Source organism: Neovison vison, chromosome 11, assembly GCF_020171115.1.
Source record: "Neovison vison isolate M4711 chromosome 11, ASM_NN_V1, whole genome shotgun sequence".
Classification (NCBI taxonomy): Eukaryota; Metazoa; Chordata; class Mammalia; order Carnivora; family Mustelidae; genus Neogale; species Neogale vison.
In genome coordinates, this window is record NC_058101.1 from 57,225,724 (window position 1) to 57,245,587 (window position 19,864).

Genomic DNA, 19,864 nt, shown 5'->3' on the forward strand with positions numbered 1-19,864 from the left:
ATAGTTTAAAAGAAAAACATGGAGGTGACACTTGTACTATATTACCACTGTCTTTTTTTTTTTTTTTTTAAAGATTTTATTTGACAGAGATCACAAGCAGGCAGAGAGGCAGGCAGAGAGAGAGGAGGAAGCAGGCTCCCTGCTGAGCAGAGAGCCCGACGCGGGGCTTGATCCCAGGACCCTGAGATCATGACCTGAGCCGAAGGCAGAGGCCTCAACCCACTGAGCCACCCAGGCGCCCCTATATTACCACTGTCTTAAAGATAGTAATGGAGGGCGCCTGGGAGGCTCAGTCAGTTGAGCATCTGCCTTTGGCTCAGGTCATGATCCTGGGGTTCTGGGATCAAGCCCCACGTGGGCTTCCTGCTCTGCAGGGAGTCTGCTTCTCCCTCTGCCCCTATTCCCCACTCGTGCTCGGTCTCTCTCCCTCTTGCAAAAATAAATAGATAGTAATCCAAACGTGATTTGAAAACTCTACAAGGAATAGTCTATGCTCTAGGTAATATGGCCTTTTCTTTCCAATATTAATTTTATTCACACTAAGAAGTATCATGTTGGAAGGAGAGGTTCTAAAGATAAACATCAAAATAAACCAAAGCTCACTTTGAGACTTATCTTATAAAGTTGAGGGCAGAAATGAACGTGTTATCCTGGACCCAGGTCCCCTGCTGATGAACTCACATGAATGAACACGATCACAGAATGTGTTGCTGTGGTCGCTTTCCAAATCATCTACTTGTTTATTATGTTTTTGTAGCAATTATGAACTTGGGAATAAAAACAGTTGTATTTGCTACCAAGAAAAATCATTTACTGACTAATGTTCCATTTTATGTATAAATTCAGTGAAGAATTTTGAATGGTATGATAGACACAAGCAATTTATCTCAGACGTACTTAAATGAAACCAAAATGATAATCTAATTAATCATCAAATAGGAGAACAAACAATCACCATTTCTGAAAACATCCCTATCAGCCTTTCCACATGTGATGGACTGAGCATGTGCTCTGGAACCAGATCAACTTGGATCCGAGTCCTTACCAGTCGCATGAGCTTGAGGAAGTGACTCTGAGCGTCCAAGCTCAGGTTCCTCTCCATAGGAGGGGCCGAGTAAGACCTTTCTTTAGAAGTTAGAGGTAGGAGCAACAGCAATATCACAAGAACAACTGTTACTGATTGCCCACCAACTGTGTGCCCAGCTAAGTGTGGAAATGCAGCAGTGCGTGTCCTCACAGCCACACTGTGAGGGTGTCTGAGCCAGACAGGGCCAGAGCCTGACCATAAACCCATCATTCAACCTAGCCCTCATGTTCTTAACACGCTATCACATGGGAGATACTGTGTGAAAGAAAATGTGTGTGAAGGGCTGAGCCATTTCTATTATGATCACCCCAAGTTGAGAAGTGGGGGTGTGCACACAGTTCTCCTACCACATTACCGATATTAGCTGCATCAAAGGGGCATTGTTGGGGTCGTTCGGGTCGAGCTTGGACTCTGCTGCCCACTTGGCCAACTTTTTCAAGTCTGTCAGTCCAGATGTGCCAATAGAGGAGATGGCATCTGCCCTCTTCAAAGCGCTGGGGAAAAAAATGAGTGCCATGAGACAGCCATGTTCACAGGGTGGTTTGCCTCAAGCCCACAAAGTCCCAGGGACAGCACGGCTTCAGGAGGCTCTTACCATCTATAGCAGAAAATCTGATCATAAGGAAGGAGTTTTGCCATTTTCCTTTACTTGATGATGACTCTTAAGCATGTTATAGGGATAACAGAGAAGAGTGAATGGGGGGACACAATACCTGATACCTGCAAAGCACATATCTGATAAGGAGTTATAGTTTAAAATATCCAGGAAACTTGTAGCTCAATAGCAATAAAACAAAGAATCTAATTAAAAAATGGGCAGAGGACCAACAGACATTTCTCCAAAGAAGACATGTAGTTGGCCAGGAGGGACTTGAAAAGGTGCTCAATCGCCATCACTCCCCACCAGGGAAATGCAAACACAAACCACAGTGAGATATCACCTTATACCTCTTAGAATGGCCATCATCAAAGAGACACAAGGTAACAAGTGCTGGTGAGGAAGTGGAGAAAAGGGAACCCTCGTGCATTATTGGGGGGAATGTAAATTGGTACAAAGACTGGAAAACACTAGAGGTTCCTCATGAAATTAAAAATAGAACATTTTAATATTCTACTTGGTTCTCTAATGGTTCACATGATTCAGTAATTCCTCTTCTGGGTATATATCTGAAGGACACAAAATCACTATCCTGGAGAGGTATCTGCACCCCCATATTTATTACAGCATTAATTGTAAGAGCCAAGACACAGCAACTTGACTGTCCATCAGCGGAAGAAGGAATAAAGAAAATGTGGTATGGATATGCAATGGAGTATTACCCAGCCATAAAAAAGAAGGCATCCAGTCATCTGCAACAACATGGATGGAGCTTGAGGGCATCATGCTAAGTGAAATAAGTCAGACAGAGCAAGGCAGATATTGTAGGATCTCACTTATATGGAATTAAAAACAAAACAAAACTCATAGAAACAGAGAACAGATTGGTGGTTGCCAGGGATAGGGTTGGGGGAGGGGAATGGGCAAAGGGGGGATCAAAGGTCCAAAGTTCCAGTTATACAATAAATAATTTTGCGAGGGCTAATGTACAGCATGGTGACCATAGTTAACAATACTTTACTTTACATTTAAAAGTAAAAAAATAAAAAAGTTCCTGAGAGAGTAGATCTGAAAAGTTCTCATGGCAAGGAAAACAAAATTTGTCACTGTGTGTGGTGACCGATATGAAGTAGACTTATTCGGGTGATTATTATTTCATAGTATATACATTAATCAAATCTCTATGTTGTATGTCTTAAACTTATACAATGTTTTCTGTAAGTTCCATCTCAAGAAAACCAAGTATGATGTGGCCTACCCTAGAGTCCTGGGATCCAGGCCAGATTGGCCTCCAGTGCCTCAGTTCCCACACAACTGGGGACCACTGGTAGCCAGGGCTGGAATAAACACACAAGTGATTTAAGTGGTGGGGGGGTGGGAGGTTGGGGTACCAGGTGGTGGGTATTATAGAGGGCACGGCTTGCATGGAGCACTGGGTGTGGTGAAAAAATAATGAATACTGTTTTTCTGAAAATAAATTAATTGGAAAAAAAAAAAAACCACCACAAAAAAAAAAACCCACACAAGTGATTTAAGCACCATCTTCGGACATGCCTGAGTTGCCAGGAGGCCAGCGGTTGCCAGCAACGGTGAGCTGCGGTTTTGTTAGCAGCACTGCATCTCTTGGTACCCATCCTGGGCTCGCTCGACCCCCTCTCCTGAGTTGCTGGAGCTCTCATCCCCAGTGTGAAACTTAGTGGGATGAATCCATCGGCCACGCTTATACTCCAAGGCCTCCCCTGGACGTGGCTGCCAATCTCCTGACTGAGACAGTGTGGAGCAGCATTCCTTGTGCTCATCCCAGGAACACAGGCATCAGGATCAGGATGGAGAGGGCATAAAGGGAACAAAACAAACCCCACTCTATTGTCACGTGTGTTGTAAATGATAGCTTGTGAACTGGAAAGGGTCTTCTGGATGATGAGCAGTCTTTTTGTTTTAGAGTGGAATCACCTGAGGCCTAGAATAGTAGAAGGTTACTTAAGACACATCTGTTGGGGGAGGACGGAAGCAAGAATCAAGCCCCGGTCACCTGGTTCCCATGGTCCAGGCCTCCTGAACAGGCACCTGCCATGAGGAGGTAGGGACTGCCAAAGGGGGAAATGGCAGAGGTCCAGAGTGCCTTTTCTTCTGTTCTGGGTTGGAACCTAAGGAGCTAGCAATCAAGGAAGAGATCTGACCATAGAGACTTTTATAACAACCAGAAGTTTCTACAACCAACCTCATTCACACTGAGGGCCACGTACGTATGCACAACTATATGCTGTGTACTTCCCCGAATATAAAATGGGGCCAGAAATCCTTCACAGAGTTACTGGAGAGATTAAATAAGGCAAAGTGCTTTGTGCTGTTTCTGACACTCCTGAACATCTAATACTTATTAGGCTATTAATATTTTAATTATTACCTCAAGAACAATAAAAACCCTGAAAATCCTGGCACAGGAGAATAAAAGGAAAGAAGGTGACATTGCAAGGTTCCCCCTCCCATGTCATGAATACAAACGCTGGCATTACTCATCCATTTACTCTAGACACCCATTACCTTCTAAATCCGATGTTCTGCTGTGACAGTGGGGGAATTAAAGGGATCCCATTTTCTCCAATGGCCCAGGCCACACTGTTGGACACCTTCCCCGAGGTCATTAGAATCAGTTGATTACTACCATCTGCTTCAAATGAGAAAGGCACTCCTAGGGAAACACCAGATTACACAGATGTTGTTGAGAAAAAGGGAATGAGCCCAGTCCTGGTAGGAAAGCAGACAGTAGACAAATGGGCTGGCAGGATGGAACAGAATTCCAGTCAGCATCACTGAACTTCTTCAGGCAGTGACGCTTGGAATTGGCCGCTTGGTTCTAGCTCTGACAGCAGCTTGTAGACCTTATATAATGAATGAGGCATGGTGAGTGGGACCATCTGTGTGTCTATTCTGGTTCTGCTACTTAACAGCTGTGCGGCCATAAACAGATTGCTTAACTTCTCCAAGCCTTCATTTCTTTATGTGTGAAATAAGGATAAAAATAGTACCTCCTAAGAAAGATGACTATTAAGACCTCCATTCATTCACTCAGTGAACAAATACGTGTTTGGCTCATCCTTCAAGCCAGGCACTATTCTAGGTACTGCCAATTGCAGTAAAGAAGCAAAATGGATGAGAATCCCTGTTCTCAAGGAGTTTCTATTGCAACAGGAGGCAGGCAATAAATAAGAAGAGTGTGTGGTATGTTAGAGAGGGATAAATGTGGAAGATAAACCATAAACTAGGGAGCATATATAGAAAATGTGCATTTTGGGAGGGTGGAGAAGGGCTGAACTTTTAGACGGGGTGGTGGAGGAGGCTTCATGAGAGGGGACTTTTGGATAAAGGCCTGAAGCGAAGGAGGAAGGGAGACATGCAGATTGTTGGGAAAGAGCATTTCTGGCAGAAGGAACAAGTTCAAGTGCTTAAGGGTGTGCCTGAGTGAGAAGCCACATGTCAAATGTGGTCGTCCTTGCAGACCACTTAGTGCCTGGAAGACAGTGGCCACTCCTCAGACCTCAGCTATGTGCAAGCTACTGGGCAACAGTAAGCCTCACTTACTTATCTAGCCTCTACTGATTGGAAATTCATGATAAAAAGTCTCGGGGCAGGTTGTTTAATCCACTAAAGGAAGGAAAGGTATTTTAAGCACTAAATATAGTGACTGGATGTCTTGCAGTTCCAGTTAGTATTAGTAGCACAAAACAGAACCACTATTAAATGCTGTAATAGCATCTCTGTATTTTTCAAAGATCTTCCCTTAAAATTGAATATCCACTTTAATGTTCAAAATAACCCTAAAAGACATGAAAGGAGGTCTCCTTAGATTCATTTTATGAATGAAGATGATGATATGCAAAGACATTACATAATTACTAGGGTCCCACAATTTATCAGTGTGAGAGCTGGAACTAAAGCCTAGGTCTCCAGACTTGTAGGTTGCTGATTGGATTTGAGCATTGAAGAATTCTTGCAGATACGTTTCCAGATATGAATTTACAATAAAAAAATCACTAGACACACAAGGAAACAAGCCATCAAGAATAAGGGGCAACAAAAGCAGACCAATAAGCAGACAGGTATTGGAATGATTAGTACAGAATGTTCAAACTATGTGTATGTGTTTTTAAAAATAAAGAAGTAATGACTGGATAAAAGAAATGAAATGATTGAGAGTTGGAGGAAAGGACAAATGTTATCAGAACTGACTAGATTGGAAAATAACTAAATAGAATTTATAGAGATGAAAATGCAATAATTAAAATGAAAAGCTCTGTGATGAGTTTCAATGATTAGATACAGCCAAAGAGTGAATTCATGACTTGGAAGACAGATTTAAAGAAGTTTTATGGAATATAGTAGTGACAGAAAAAGAGAGCAATGTATATCATAGAGGTTAAGAAAATGGTGGGCAGAGAAGGTATATCATATATCTAATCACAATTATGGAGATAATAGAGAAGATATTAATTAATAATATCCCTATTATAATTATTTAAGTTTTTCAAACTTTCAGTCTTATGAATAATACCATGATGTACATTCTTTATGCACAAAGCTTTGCCCTTGTTTTAAATTATTTTCTTACAAAAGATTCCTAGAAAAAAAATTAAGGTGTCAAAGGCATTTTAAAGGTCTTTATTAACATCGTCAAACTACTTTATACTTGCCACCAACAGTATACAAAAAAAAAAAAGAATTTGCAAGAAATTACATATCATCATTTTAATTTGAATTTCTGAAAGCGATCTTATAATTATCTGGTTTTGTGAAAATGAAAAAAAAAATCCAGGTTCAAAACTGACAGTAAAATCATGAGCCATTAAGAATAATTAGCTTTCCTTACCACTTCCAACTCCCTCGTGGTCCAGTGTCACATGCTGGTTACTACTAAACTCCACTTCTTCAATGGGAGCTCTGCCAGTGACAACGGTAGTTTCAGGAATAGGTAGAAATACTTCTGCTAGTAATGTGGTACCAGTGTGTCCAACTGTTTCATATACCTGAAATTGAGGAAGAAAAACAGTCAAAGAAAAACAGCAGGAGTATGCTCACTCCCAGATATTTAATCCATTTACCTACACTGATCACTGTTCTAGCCCAGAGCATCCACATCAGAGTGGAAAAGTTGAGTTGTGTTATTACGGTTCCCATGGAGACTAAGTTACACCCTATTAGTGGCCAAGTTATTGATATCCTGTTCTCTTGTCTAGTCTACTATCCTGGGGTGGAGAAGTTAATCATAGGAGCAGGCTATCAAACTGTTTCCATTTCAAACCAATACAAAGGTTATGAATGGGCTTCCTCTTTTTCCTGGTTTGTGTTATTTCTCAGGAAAAGAAATGCCATCAGGTGGAATGGATGAGATAAAATGGGCATGCCACTAGATGATTTATTATTTATACCTCAAAGTCAATAGGAGAAGTACCATACCTAGAAGTACTCTAGAGCATCAGGTTCAAATCTACCATTTAGTAAATCTTCCAAATTCTTTCCTTCAAGAGCTCATTTAATTTGTTGGCTGCTGAAACCCTACCAGCTCAGACTTTCTCCCAAGAGGGAGCCAACTGGACCAACTGCAACTCTAATTACTATGGCGTGTCTCATTTTAATGCCATCACCATGAAAGGATCCGTTCCCAAGGCAACCACAGATTATGTACATACAATGCAGCTCAATAGGAACTTTGCTCCATTGGATCAAATGCCTCTCGTACCCTTGGATCATTTCACTTTTGTGGTAAAAAGATGACAAAATATTCCACAGTTCTGCTGGTTTCTTTCCTGTATTTTTTTTCTTTTTCTCCGAGAGGTCTCTGGCTAGTACACATTTCTCCAAAGTGCTGACTTTGCTCATTTATTTTTACTAATTAAATATTCATATTTTTCTTCTTGTGCAATAGAGTCCCCCTCTGATTAATACTTTCCACTTACCGCTGGGATGCACAAAGAAGACACTACAGATCCTCTCCCTGCCCCCACTCTCCCCTACAGGGCATATGATATGAATTCTTTTTCAAGGATGAGGATGAGGCTGAATTAGTGCTAGGCGGCCATCCTGGCCTCATCTCCCTGCATCCACCAGCTCGCATTTGCCAGATGGCTGGCTGAGCTTGGAGGGGCTCCTGGAGCAAAGACAGAGACATGACAACTGAACTCAGAACCTGGACTCAATATCACTGTGGGCTGTTCTAACAGGTTATGTGCACTGAGAGACCTGTGATTGTCAGGGCCCACCTATGCTGAGTGGCCAAGTCCACCTAATTCAGGGCTCAGCCACAAGCCCGTGAGTATGCCACTTTCTCCAAATTCATCTTTATCATTCTTTATTAGTAAAAAAAAAAAAAAAAGGTGATATTTTGGTCTCTATTAAAAAACAACTTTTATAGAAAATGTCAAATACATAATCCTAGAAGAACAATACAGCATGAACCCATCACCCGGCTTCAAATACCATTAGCTTATGGCCAACTTGGTTTCATCTCTATTCTCATGTTTTCCCCTCTCCACCAATATTTGGAACCCAGACATCATTCTATCTGTAAATATTTCAGTATGTGTCTCTAAAAGAGAAGGGTATAAAAAAGCATAGCTATAATACCATTATCGCAGTAATTCCTTTGTAATGTCAAATATCAGTAAGTTTTAAATTTCTTTCAGAGTCTCAAAAAATTACTATAAAACTTTGAATCAGGATCAAAATATATTTTCCACAGTGTGAATGATTGATAATTCCCTCAAGCCTCTATTGATTTGTAGGTGACACCCCTCTCTTTTCATAAGTTTTAAATTTTTAAATATTAAATTTAAATTTAAAAATTTTTAAGTTTTAAATTTTAAATGTATTTTTATTGGTTAAGAGCTCTAATGGGAAAAGGAGTGCCATTTACTGCTTGCCCCAAACTCCCATAAGGAGACTCTGGATTTATAATCTCACAGAATTTAAAGAACATAAGCAGATTATTTTTTCTTGCACAGAAGACCTTGGTTGACCGTGTTAAATTATGACAAGCATGAAGTTTCAGCCTGAGAAAATGGTATGTTTTTGTTCCTTTTTAAATTTTTTTATTTTTTGCCAACATTTTAATTGAGACATTCATTTGTATGCAGCCCAGTACAGGCTTTTGGTCTGGTATTTTGTTCAGTCTTTCAGTCTTTCACACATTCCTATGAGGGATGGTTTGTGGTGAATTTAAGCCAGATAACAGACCCAACAATTCTGGATGATGGATTTGAGGCTCCAAAAGGAGAAAGTCCTCCAGCCACTCACTTGGTAATTCAAAAAACTGTGATCTGAATCTACAACTATTTCACTTCAAAACTCAGACACTTTTTTGCTATGACTTCCTTATGGGCCAGGGACAATCTGAAAGGCAACCAAACAATTAAGAATTCTTTTAGAGTCATAGCTATGATCCAGAAAATGTAATTCGTTTAGACAAACTGGTGGGAAATAATGATTGAAAGAGTATTTAGAATCTGAATGAAAAAAAAAAAACCTACAAAAAATGTAAGTATTATAAAAACAGTGTCTAGGGGCGTCTGGGTGACTCATTTGGTTAAGGGTCTGACTCTTGATCTTAGCTAAGGTCTTGATCTTAGGGTTATGGGTTCACACTCCATGTTGGGCTCCACAATGGGCATGGAGCCTACTTTAAAAACAAACAAAAAAACAAGCAAAAAAAAAAAAAAAGCAATGTCTATAATCAAAACTTAAAGGATCACCTCAGCATATGCAATCATCAAAAGACTGCTGAGTGGGGGCGCCTGGGTGGCTCAGAGGGTTAAGCCACTGCCTTCGGCTCAGGTCATGATCTCAGGGTCCTGGGATCGAGTCCCGCATCGGGCTCTCTGCTCAGCAGGGAGCCTGCTTCCCTCTCTCTCTGCCTGCCTCTCCATCTACTTGTGATTTCTCTCTGTCAAATAAATAAAATCTTAAAAAAAAAAAAAAGACTGCTGAGCTATTCCTGTCTCAGACTTACTTCTTGGTTTCTCAGAACTCTCAAGAGGGTTGCTGCCTCAGCAAGACAGGTGTGTCTCATTCACTCTAGTGCAGGGGCTTAACTCACTGTAAGGTGCCTATGTGGACTGGGTACCAAGTGAGGCATTTGGGGAGTTGCCACCTGCCCACCAATACCCACGGATGTGCCACGATCATACCCTGTGTTTTCCCTGAAGAAACACTTATACACTCTATCGAAATTTCTTGTTAATGCATTGTCTGTCTCACTGGACATGGTGATTCCTGAGGACCAGGTCTTGCTTGATTTCCCTTTGAAAGCCCAGTACCTGCCATCTGAGAATTAATGTATTTAGAAGGAGCATGCTAACTCTTTTTTTTTTCTTTTTTTTCTTCTTTTTTTTTTAAATGATTTTTTTATAGGTTATTTATTTGACAGAGAGAGATCACAAGTAGGCAGAGAGGCAGGCAGAGAGAGAGAAGGGGGAAGCAGGCTCCCTGCTGAGCAGAGAGCCCGACATGGGGCTCGATCCCAGGACCCTGAGATCATGACCCGAGCCGAAGGCAGCGGCTTAAACCACTGAGCCACCCAGGCACCCCGGAGCATGCTAACTCTTAATAGAAGTAAGGCATTATTGTTGCTGTTGTTATTATTATGATGATGATGTAAACTCTACCCTTAATGTTGGGCTCAAACTCTTGACCCTGAGGCCAAGAGTTGCATTCTCCACTGACTGAACCAGTCAGGCACCCCTAGAAATAAGGCATTAAATGATAAATCCAAGGAATGATTCTCTTCTCTGAACTGCTGCTATCCTGGGTGTAGTATGGCTCTCAGATTTTCTTTTACTCCCTACTTGTCACTCCTCTCACAGCCTGAAGAGGGCAATGTGGGACAGAGCAGCCTTGTGTTCCAACAGCTCTGAATCCTGACACTGACACGGACAGTAGCTGCTATGCAACCTTGGGCATGACATTCCCAGCTTTTTGCTTTCATTGTGAAATGAAGATGTTAAAGCTCTGCAGGAGGGCAGTGGTGAAGCTTTGGGACCTGGGCGAGAAGTCTCTTTCCTTCCTTATGAGCTCAGTAAATGTTTATTCTTCTTCCTCTGGGCATACAGTCGACAATAAGCACCTGTATTTTTATAGTACTCTGTGGTTTACAAAGCTCTTTCATAAACATAATTACACTTCCCAAATACCTTGTTAAATCTTGCTGGCCAACTGGTTTTAGTAAACTTAATGAAATAAGAATTTCTTTTATTTAAGTTAAACTTATAAGATCTGTCTTTTCAAGACACTAATTTTTTTCAAGGAAGACATTAAGTTGCTGAAGATTTATAGGAATTTTACAGCATATCCTACATTTGTAATGAAATCATCTATATTTTTGGGTCCCCAAAGGCAAGGAGGTGAAAAATGAACTACATTAAGGCTTAAATGCTTTTGAAAAAATCAGGAGCTATTGAAGTCCTGATATTACCTCAAGTCAAGGGAATAGAAAGCATACTAATAGAAAATACCATTTATGATGGCAAAGCAAGTTTCAGAAAGGGACATAAATGCAGTATTTAATATCTCATTAAACCTGTGTCTCGGGGCGCCTGGGTGGCTCAGTGGTTTAAGCCTCTGCCTTTGGCTCAGGTCATGATCTCAGGGTCCTGGGATCGAGCCCTGCATTGGGCTCTCTGCTCAGCGGGGAGCCTGCTTCCCTCTCTCTCTCTCTCTCTCTGCCTGCCTCTCTGCCTACTTGTGATCTCTCTCTGTCTATCAAATAAATAGATAAAAATCTTTAAAAACAAAACAAACAAACAAACAAACAAAAAAAAAACAAAAAAAACCTGTGTCTCTGACCTTGGGACTCTCTTACCATCTACTACTTCAGAATTCCAAAATGTTCCAACACTCAGTGCAGTTAAATAAGTGTGTGAAGTATATTTAAAAATAAGAACAAATCCAAATATTTTTCATATAGTTTGCATCTCTTTCTATAACACAAGAACCCAGTGTTTGTTTATTTAGCTATATAAGATGAAGTTTCTATATTACATAGCACCAAAGGCTTTACAAAAACATATCTCTTAGACTTCAATAATTCATCAGATTCTTTATTGTGGGGGCACGTGGGTGGCTCAGTGGGTTAAAGCCTCTGCCTTCAGCTCAGGTCATGATCCCAGGGTCCTGGGATCGAGCCCTGCATCGGGCTCTCTGCTCAGCGGGGAGCCCGCTTCCTCCTCTCTCTCTGCCTGCCTCTCTGCCTACTTGTGATTTGTCAAATAAATAAATAAAATCTTTGGAGAAAAAAGTGGTTTATTGTGGAAGGACCACAGGAGTTGGCTCTGAGCTTTTGTTTTGGTTTTTATTCCTTGTGGGTGTGTCCTGTGCTGGTCATTCTGCTTAGTTATGACCCACAAAGCATGCAGTTATTGTAGAAAGGACATTTCTGGAGGACATCAGTGGAAAGGTCCTTGTTCCCAGTTTCTGGAAACACATTCCTGTCTAATGTCAGGAGAGGAACTAAATGCTCTTGGTGCTGAGTCTTTAGGACAGAGGCAATATGAACTCTAGGGGAGTGGAAGGTTTGCTAATTGAGATTACTGTCTCAGAAGATTGTTATCAACTTTTTAAATTTTATTTTTTTTAAAGATTTTTTATTTATTTGAGACAGAGAGAGAGAGAGAATGAGTGAGTGAGTGTGTGTGTGTGTGTGTGTGAGCGAGTACAGGGGCAGGTGCAGAGGGAGAGAGAGAAGCAGACTCCCCACTGAGCAGAGAGCCCATGAATTTTTTTTTTTTTTAATAAGGAAAAATGGATTCCATCTGACAAAGCCAAAAAAAAATAAAAAAACAAAAAAAACCAATCCAAAGTTTTCCCACACTTTTCACTCTCCTCTTTCAAGGTGGCAGCAGTTCCATTTAATGCTAGGGTGCTGTGCTGTTTCCAAAAAATCAGAAAATGGGCACCTTGGGCTTGGTGTTTGTGAACAGCTTTCTGTATAATTAAGTTTAACTTTTTTTTTTCCCAAGTCGGGGGTTGTCAACCTCAGCACTATTGACATTTTGGGTCAGATGATTCTTCATCGTTGTGAGCTGTTCTGTACGTTGCAGGCTGTTCTGTACGTTGCAGGCTGTTTAGCGACATCTCTGACCTCAACCCATCAGAGGTGCCATTAGCACCCCACTTGTTATAATCAAAATGTCTCCCAACACTGTCACATGTCCCCTGGGGTGTAAAATTACCTCTGCCTGAGAAGCACTTCTCTGAGCAAAACAAGTGTTTATGTGTACGTTTGAAGGTGGAATGCTAAGGGAGAAGCACGGTTTACATTCAACTGTTCAAAAATCTTTCTATTGTGTAAAGCAAGGCAGTAATGAATTCAGGACAGCAATTAGATCCACTGCTACCAACTTGAGATTATTGTTAAAAAAATTTGTTATTGTGGCGCCTGGGTGGCTCATTCAGTTAAGCGTCCTATTGATTTTTGCTCAGGTCACCATCTCAGGGTCGTGAGATCAAGTCCCATGTTGGGCTCCATGCTGATGGAGCCTGCTTGCAATGCTCCCTCTCCCTCTGCCTCTCCCTGCTCATGCATGCATGTGTGTGTGTGTGTGTGTGTGTGTGCGCGCGCGCACATGTGCACTCTTTCTCCCTTTAAAATAAATAAATAAATCGTAAAAAATAATCATTAAACTTCGATTAACATACTATGCTATATTTGTTTCAGGTGGTGTCCAACACAGTGATCCTACAATTCTGTACATGATGCAATGCTCACCATGAAAGGAGCAGTCACTACCTGTCACCACACAACCTTATTACAGTATTATTGACAAGGCTATGTCTTTCATCTCTGTGACTTGTTTCTTTTATAACTGGAAGATTGTACCCCTAATGCCCTCTACCTATTTCTTTTAGCCGGCCATCCCCCTCCCTTCTGGCAACCACCAGTTTGTTCTCTGTATTTAAGAATTTGCTTCTGTTGGGGTGCCTGGGTGGCTCAGTGGGTAAAAGCCTCTGCCTTCGGCTCAGGTCATGGTCCCAGAGCCCTGGGATCGAGCCCCATTTCGGGCTCTCTGCTCAGTGTGAGCCTGCTTCCCCCCACCTCTCTCTCTCTCTGCCTGCCTCTCTGCCTACTTGTGATTTCTATCTGTCAAATAAATAAATAAATCTTTAAAAAAAAAAAAGAATTTGCTTCTGTTTCTGTTTTGTTTTGTTTGTATATTTGTCCAGCTTGGGATGGTTTATGCAATTACGATGGCTTCTCTTTGGAATCTAGTTTGCTTTAACTCAACCATCTGGGGCACATTTGCTTGCTAACAGTGATTAGAATTGTATAGATAAGGTGAACCTTGGGGCGCCTGGGTGGCTCAGTGGGTTGGGCCGCTGCCTTCGGCTCGGGTCATGATCTCGGGGTCCTGGGATCGAGTCCCGCATCGGGCTCTCTGCTCGGCAGGGAGCCTGCTTCCTCCTCTCTCTCTCTCTCTGCCTGCCTCTCTGCCTACTTGTGGTCTCTCTCTCTGTCAAATACATAAATAAAAAATCTTTAAAAAACAAACAAAAAAAAAAAGAAATACAGAGACATTAAGACAGATAAAAAACAGTATTCTGCTGGGAAGTAGAATTTATATCACATGGTTTAAAATGATGATTCTCTAACGTTAAAACAGAAGAGAACAAACCAGAACAGTCTCATGGCTTGTACTCGGTAGAGCTAGATTCGGCTGCTTGTGATGTTCACGGCTGTTAGTCACCTCATGGTCCCCATTTCCCTCAGGGTTGAATCCAAGTGTTATCCTAGTGTTATGCCCATAGACTTCCCTCCTTCACTGAAAAGGTGGAGGGCATCTGAGGGGCACCCCCATACAGCCCTGTCCCTTACCCTCATGTCTGCCCTAAAGGAACTTCCCGTCATGCTTTGACTCCAATGCCCCCAGTATCCTGTGGGTTCTGGTCCCTCTCCCTACCACTTTCCTTTTTATTTTCAGTCACCAATCTTTTCTGCACTGGGGCTTTTCTCATGGTTTAACAGACACGCTCAATCAACACCCTAAAGGAAGCCACAGTTCCTGTCAAAACCCTGATTCAGGAGCGCCTGGGTGGCTCAGTGGGTTAAGCCTCTGCCTTCAGCTCAGGTCATGATCTCAGGGTCCTGGGATCGAGCCGCACATCGGGCTCCCTGCTCAGTGGGGAGCCTGCTTCCATCTCTCTCTCTCTGCCTGGCTCTCTGCCCACTTGTGATCTCTCTGTCAAATAAATAAATAAAATATTTTTTTAAAACCCCCCAAACCCAAAACCCTGATCCATTTCCCCCCTTCCCTTTTCTGCTGAGCCTCTGGGAGAGGAGCCTTCCCTTGGCATCTTCCTTTTTTCTCCCCTGCCCCACTGGACCTCAGTCACTAGGTCCTCCTGTAACATTTCCCCACCGTAGTCTAACTGCAGGGTGGAGGCTACATCAGACTCATCTTTCTGCAGCCCCTGCCCGCCACCCCCTGCACAATGTCTATGCGATAAGACACTCGTTGGATTGAAGGGACGAACTACCAGTGGATGCAGCACAATGAGGAGGATATGGGAGCAGGTTCTGGGGGCTGGGGGCTGGGGGCTGGGGGCTGGCCCTGCCACCTTCTGGCTGTGTGACATTAGGGCAGGTACTTAAGTTCTCTGAATTTCAGTATGACGGGCACCCTAACACAGCTACTGCGGGACTGCTGTGAAGGTGGAATGAGTTTATACACAAAACATGGTGCCTGCAATATTGTAACTGCTCGGGGACTGTTACACTAGGTATTACTAAATAGCTACACAGCTCGATGTGCTGTGACGCCCGCCGTTGTTTTCTAAGACTTCTCCCAAAGCAATTAGCTCTGAAAGTGCAGAGATTCATCAAATTTTAGACGTTGCTCTTCTTTACTATTATACCCAATTGATGGGCGAAATGTGTGTGAAATTTAGAGTCAGACAGGTTTGGGGTTGAATTCTCCTCTGCCTCTTGACCTGCTCAGTGTTGTAAAGTTACTCAGTATCTCTGAAGGTCATCAGGAGAACAAGAGTATCTGCAGTTTTCTTTAGGATAACATCAGACGGTGTTGTGAAGAACCTAGTGTTACGGTTAGATAAGTGATAAGTGTTATTTCCTAGAGATCTTCTCCATTTTCATGTGCCCCTGTCTAGTCCAAGCCTGCATCTTCTCACCTGTAGATGACCTCACCTGGACCCCTGACCTGTCCTCCCACGGCAGCTGCTGTCCCTCCTCCCCATTCTCAGCCATCTGGCTCCTCTGTTCTGCTCACTCACTGTAGGACCACCTGGTATCTGCTCCCCTTGGCTCCCAGGGTCAGCTTTCAACAGTCTGACTCAGCATCATGCAACTGAATAGATAGAGATGCTTGTGTAAAAACTATGTTTTGGATGAATGGACCAGCAGCAACCACAGAGATGAGTTGGCCAAGGGCTAACAAAGACATTTCTCCAAACGGGACTGTTCCCCCTACTCTGATAGTGCAGTTCTGCAGATAAGCCAGAGGGATCAGGAGAGGACATAGGAAGGAACTCGAGTAACTATCAATTAGGTTCAAAGGAACAATTCCCTATCTCAGTCCACATGCCAGGAAGATGAAAGCTCAACAGCATTTACTCATAAGGAAAAATAATAATGCTACAAAATGTCATTGCCCCCTCCCAGCAGTACAATGGGATCATTGTCAGTTTGGGGGGGTCAGGAAGACAAATGACTGATGCAGATGTGAATGATAAGGAAATAAAGGTAGGCATCATGAAACTCTGTTCTTTCCCTCCCGCCTTCCCTTCCTTTTTTAGGGAGAGGGAGAGAGAATCCTAAGTAGGCTCCATGACCAGTGCAGAGCCTGACACAGGGCTCAATCCCATGACCTTGAGATCATGACCTGAGCTGAAATCAGGAGTCAGACACTGAACCCACTGAGCCACCCAGGTGCCTCCAAACTATTTTATTTCTAAATCAAACTTCATTCTTGTGAAAGGCCAAGCATTTGTTTTGGAAAGACCTCATAAATGGAGATTTTTAGGACCTTTCTGGAGGGACTCTGGGCCTGCTCCTACTCCCCTGTCCCGAGAGAAGTCCAGCCTCATTCTCCCCTTGGGACCAGGCATGGTTCAACTCCTTTGTACGTTCACAGGTTCAGCCTTTGTAAAGTGCTGTCCATCCCTTCTTTTGAGGTCCCAGTGTTGTTCCAATTAATTCCTTCTGCCTGCTTCCCGTGCTGGGCCCCAACCCATCCCATCCCATACCCTCACTGCTGGCTTTTTGTGCCGGCTCTGGCCTCTTCTCTGCTTCACAGGACCGCCTGCACATTCCTTTCTCAAGCCAGGGTTCAGCTTTAGGGTTTAAAACATGCAAGGAATCAAACCCTGCAATTAACACTGTTCCCATCAAGACTCCTTGACATCCGCACAAAGCCAAGTACTGTTTCTCTGGAGCTCTCTCCTCGCCCAGCAGGATTTAAAGCTCCCCAAGGCAGCGCCATGGGGACCACCCCTCTCCCTGGCCTGGGACTTCCAGTTCTCCCCTGAATTGCCTGGCTCAAGATTACAACACTCAGTTGGTGCTTAAGCAGCAAAGAGGCATGGCGTGTTTGTTGGGTCGCCAACTGATGCACTGCTGTTTTGAGAATCTTGGAAATTCTAAGTACACTGGGCTCTAAAGTTAGGGATCTTATAACGCTGGTATAAACAGTTGCGTTTCAGGCGATTTTTCTCACCGTCTTAAAGCTGCCAGTAATTCTTGAACTTCTCTAATCCCACACTTGCAATTATGTGGAAAATTCCCAAATGGCGTAGTTCTATTCCTAGAAAGCTGAAATACAATAGCCCTTAAATTAATTTCATCTGTAACTACTCCTCAATCATAAAAATTATGCCATTGAGCCATTATGATATGTGATTGGATCCCTTATCAAATCGCTATAGATAGCTTAAGAACGTAGCCAAGGCTCTTTCAATTTGTAATATTTAAAAGATGACATGGTTCAGATCTTAGGGCCAAGCTAATTGCCTGTGAATACATTCTTGGTATTTGAGGAGAAAAGTTTGTTTGTTTAGTTAAAAGATTTATTTCATCATATTTTGGAGAATTACTTTTTTCATATTACTTAAAAAAATTGTTTTGATAGTAATATCCAAGATAGCAAACAGGAGAGAGGTTAGGAGACTGCCCTTCTATTTCAGAATATATGTGAAGTAAAATATTGGTGATCATGGAAGGCAGAAGATGTTTTTCCTTCTATGGAAAAATCAGAAAATGTAGGACTGCCCAGCAGAGAAGCTCTCACAGGCTTCTGGGGAGTCTGAGCTCTCAGAGGCACCTGCCTTGAGGTGGAGGGACCTTCTCTCCTGTCTTCTATTCTCTCCTCAGTGGGGTGTCCCCTACCGGGGCTCCCTCTCCTCCTACTGGCCATGTTGTCCCACATGGTTGTCTGCTGCTCTCCCTTGCTTCATTCCACTCTTCTATCTGCTTCTTAGCCTCAGTCTTGGTCTCCTCATATCAGCTTTTCCTCGGCAGGGAGGAATGGAGGGATGAGTCAAGGACAGATCTTAATGAGGGGGCAAGCTCCAAATAACTGAATGCTTAACCATTCTGTGGCCCTAGTATGGGAGAGACTCACACAGAGACCTCCAGCAAACCCTTGTTATTCAGGGAAGGTGACAGCAGAGCATCAAGCTGGCTTCTGGGGTCTGTGTTTATGTACTTTCTTCATCAAGTTTTATTCTTCTTTTTTTTTTTTTTTTAAGATTTTTTATTTAATTACTTGGGAGTGAGAGATAGTGAGAGAGAGCACACAGGAGCGGGGAGGCGAGGGAGAAGTAGACTCCCCACTAAGCAGGGAGCCTGATGCAGGCTCCATCCCAGGACCTGGGATCACGACCTGAGCTGAAAATGCTTAACTGATTGAGCCACCCAGGCACCCCTCCATCAAAGTTTATTCTTAATTTAGACAGTTTTTCACAAGCAGTAAATCTTTCTTTAAACTGTCACTAAAGCCACAGGAGTTCAGGGCGTGGCAGGAGGGATCATGTAGAAAGTGGCAAGGATGTGGGGCTTTGGAACCAGTGGGGTGCAACCCTTATCCTTTCATATTCTAAACTACCCAAAGCCCCGGGTCATCCAAACAGAAGGGCACAGCCCCCGCCCCAACCAGCTCCTCGCTCATGGAAGCCCTGGACAGAAAGGTCCCTCTTAATCAGGTCTTAGTGGTACAGAGAATAACTGATTTTTAAAATCTCAGCATATCTGAAATGGGATTGTCTTTGGATCCACAGTGCATGGTAGCTCAGTGATGCAAATATGTCTCACAGGGAGTGGTGATGAGATGCAACCCAGTCCCTACAATCCCAGAGCCCCCCAGAGTGGCTTTGCTAAGGGGACCGAGGAAGAGGAGCCCTCAGTGTGGTGCAGGGAGTCAGCAGGGGCCCAGAAGAGGTGGGTGGGAGAGGGGACATGAACCTGACACCGGAGAGCACGGACGGCTCCAGCTCACCTCCCAAGGCAGATGGCACATGACTCTGGGTGACTCCGCTGCCTCGCCTTCAGACGGCATCACCCCAATTTCACCTTGGTATCCACATAGCATTGTAAACCAAGGGGGAAGCAAGTAGAAGCTTATAGAGATTATTTTCCCACAGATGATCTCCAGAAAGGGAATTTTCAGCCTTTAGGAAAGCTCAGTTTTCCACCAAACCTCCAGTCAAGAGCTGATCTTTCTTTTTTTTTTTTTTTCCAATTTATTTATTTTCAGAAAAACAGTATTCATTATTTTTTCACCACACCCAGTGCTCCATGCAAGCTGTGCCCTCTATAATACCCACCACCTGGTACCCCAACCTCCCACCCCAAGATCTGATCTTTCAAATACCATGTTTTATGTCAACAAAATGTCCTTGCCTTCTCCTCCCGCCCACAGTGAACTTTCAAGGTAGCAGCAAAATAAGTTCTATTTTTTTTCCAAGTTCCAGTATCCATAGGCACTTTCTTAAACATTAGGGTTTTAAATCAAGAGTCCGGACACTTAACTGACTGCGCCACCCAGGTGCCCCTCCTCGACCAGTTTTAATAGGCTTTTAATTACTAAGATCTAGGTAATGGTTGATGTTCAAAATGTCAGAGAATATTCACAGCCAAGTGCTCACCAATCAGAAGAGATGTCAGCCATACATGAGAACAAGTT

General features: G+C 42.9%; 1 protein-coding gene across 8 annotated transcripts in view; it reads right to left on the minus strand.

Moving 5' to 3' along the window:
- CC2D2A (coiled-coil and C2 domain containing 2A) overlaps positions 1-19,864 on the minus strand; it is a 147,576-nt gene that overhangs the window by 48,886 nt on the left and 78,826 nt on the right. For all 8 annotated transcript variants that reach the window (XM_044226091.1, XM_044226090.1, XM_044226087.1 and 5 more), the window contains 3 exons: positions 6,553-6,709; positions 4,230-4,377; positions 1,443-1,581 (listed from right to left, as the gene is read on the minus strand). In XM_044226091.1, coding sequence (XP_044082026.1) covers positions 1,443-1,581; positions 4,230-4,377; positions 6,553-6,709 — 444 coding nt within the window. The remainder of the gene's footprint in view (positions 1-1,442; positions 1,582-4,229; positions 4,378-6,552; positions 6,710-19,864) is intronic.